At 61.3% G+C, this 1585-nt stretch overlaps 1 protein-coding gene across 1 annotated transcript; it reads left to right on the top strand.

Moving 5' to 3' along the window:
- Positions 1-3: 3 nt before the first annotated feature.
- NGA_2092100 (trna (adenine-n -)-methyltransferase catalytic) lies at positions 4-320 on the top strand (the record flags this gene model as incomplete). The annotated part of the gene is made up of 1 exon (XM_005854562.1): positions 4-320. A coding segment is annotated over one exon (317 nt), but the record flags the coding sequence as incomplete, so codon positions are not given.
- Positions 321-1585: the final 1265 nt, after the last annotated feature.

Raw genomic sequence — 1585 nt, 5'->3', positions numbered from 1 at the left:
CCCCCCCCCTCGCCCATCCTCCCGCGGTTTCCGTCGCTCCAGTTGCACGGACTCTACGTGGTCGGATAGACGCCGTCTTTCTGGATGTGCCGAGTCCCTGGCTGGCCATTCCCCTGGCCGCAGCAGTCTTGAAGGCGAACGCGCGCATCGCCACGTATTCGCCATGTTTCGAGCAGGTTTTCAAGACTTGCGAGGCCCTGCGGGAGCATAACTTTCATTCCATTCGCACCATGGAGGTACGGCACAAGCAGTTTGAGCTCAGGCGGACGTGCATGCCGCATTTGGATTTCGGGGACGGGGATAGCGTCGGGGTGGGGGAGGATCTGGGTGGGGCCGCGGAGAAGGGAAATGGGGTGGGAGGGGATGATCAAAACACCGCTCATGCCAGAGAGACAGGACCGAAAAAGTCCGAAAGTGAAGGCATGGAAGCATGGCGGAGTAAACGGAAGCACAGGGAGGCGGAGGGCGGGAAAGATGCCCGCCCGTTCGCGAAAGCGCGTCCCGTCATGCGGGGCCACACAGCCTTCCTGACCTTCGCCGTCGCCGGTCTTCACCCACCCAAGAGCCTAGGCCCGGGCGCGGTGGGACCGACCGTCCCTGCTCCCTGGATACCGACCTCGGGGCCGCCAGCACCGGCTCCGGACCCGGTCGACGAGCTGGCCGCTGAGGCTTGAGCAGAAGGAATCGATCTCCTCTATGTAACAAAAAAAACAGCAGAAGGAATCGATCTCCTCTATGTGACAAACGAAACAGCAGAAGGAATCGATCTCCCCTATGTGACAAAAGAAACAGCAGAAGGAATCCATCTCCTCTATGTGACAAAAGAAACCAAATAATAAACAGGCGATTTCCTATCAAAGTTATTACTTGCTTTGTCGAGCATGGCTCTTGCCCCCGAGGAACTGGTCTGTCCCCTTCCCCCCTCTTCGGCCCCTCAGCCCTCCACCAAAGCCTTCCACTTCTTCACCAGGCCCTTCCCTAGGAGCGCCACACCCGCGTCCTCCGCCTTCTTCAGCTTGTTCACCACTCGCCCGATCGACGTGGCGGTCAAGATGGTCAGAGACATGGGCTCAGCCTCCAGGGTCAGCAGCGCCTCCCGCACCCGCGTCCAATCCTGCTTGACCTTCGCCCCCTCAATATGTCTACCCAGCTCATTGACCCGCGCCACGCCGGCTTGGTCCGCTTCGGAGAGCACGGCGACTTCCATCCTCGCACGCTCGTCCAGGGGGGCGGCCTCCTGACTCCCTTGGGCCGCTAGTGGATGGGCTGTGTCCGCCATCCTAAGGGCTCCAGAAGCAGGGACCATAGGAGCGGGGGTAGAGGCAGCAGAAGGAGTTGCAGACGCCGCACGGACGGCAGCGGCGCCAGCCTGTCTCTTCTTGAATTGCTTCTTTATTTTTGTGACGATGCGCTCCAAATCCTTGACCCGGCGGTCCCACGTCCCGTCGGGCAGCAGGAAGACGCTGCTCCCGTCCTCTCCCTGCGGGGGGAGGTCGCCCGGGAGAGGGTCTGCGTCCTCCTTCTGCCACGCCAGCAGCAGGTCCAGGACCTCGAGAGGAAGCGGTCCGAAACCGTTGAACTCCCG

The sequence above is a fragment of the Nannochloropsis gaditana genome, assembly GCF_000240725.1.
Source record: "Nannochloropsis gaditana CCMP526 unplaced genomic scaffold scaffold464, whole genome shotgun sequence".
Classification (NCBI taxonomy): Eukaryota; class Eustigmatophyceae; order Eustigmatales; family Monodopsidaceae; genus Microchloropsis; species Microchloropsis gaditana.
The sequence above is the reverse complement of the archived record's forward strand: the minus strand, read 5'-3'. Positions and strand labels throughout refer to the sequence as shown.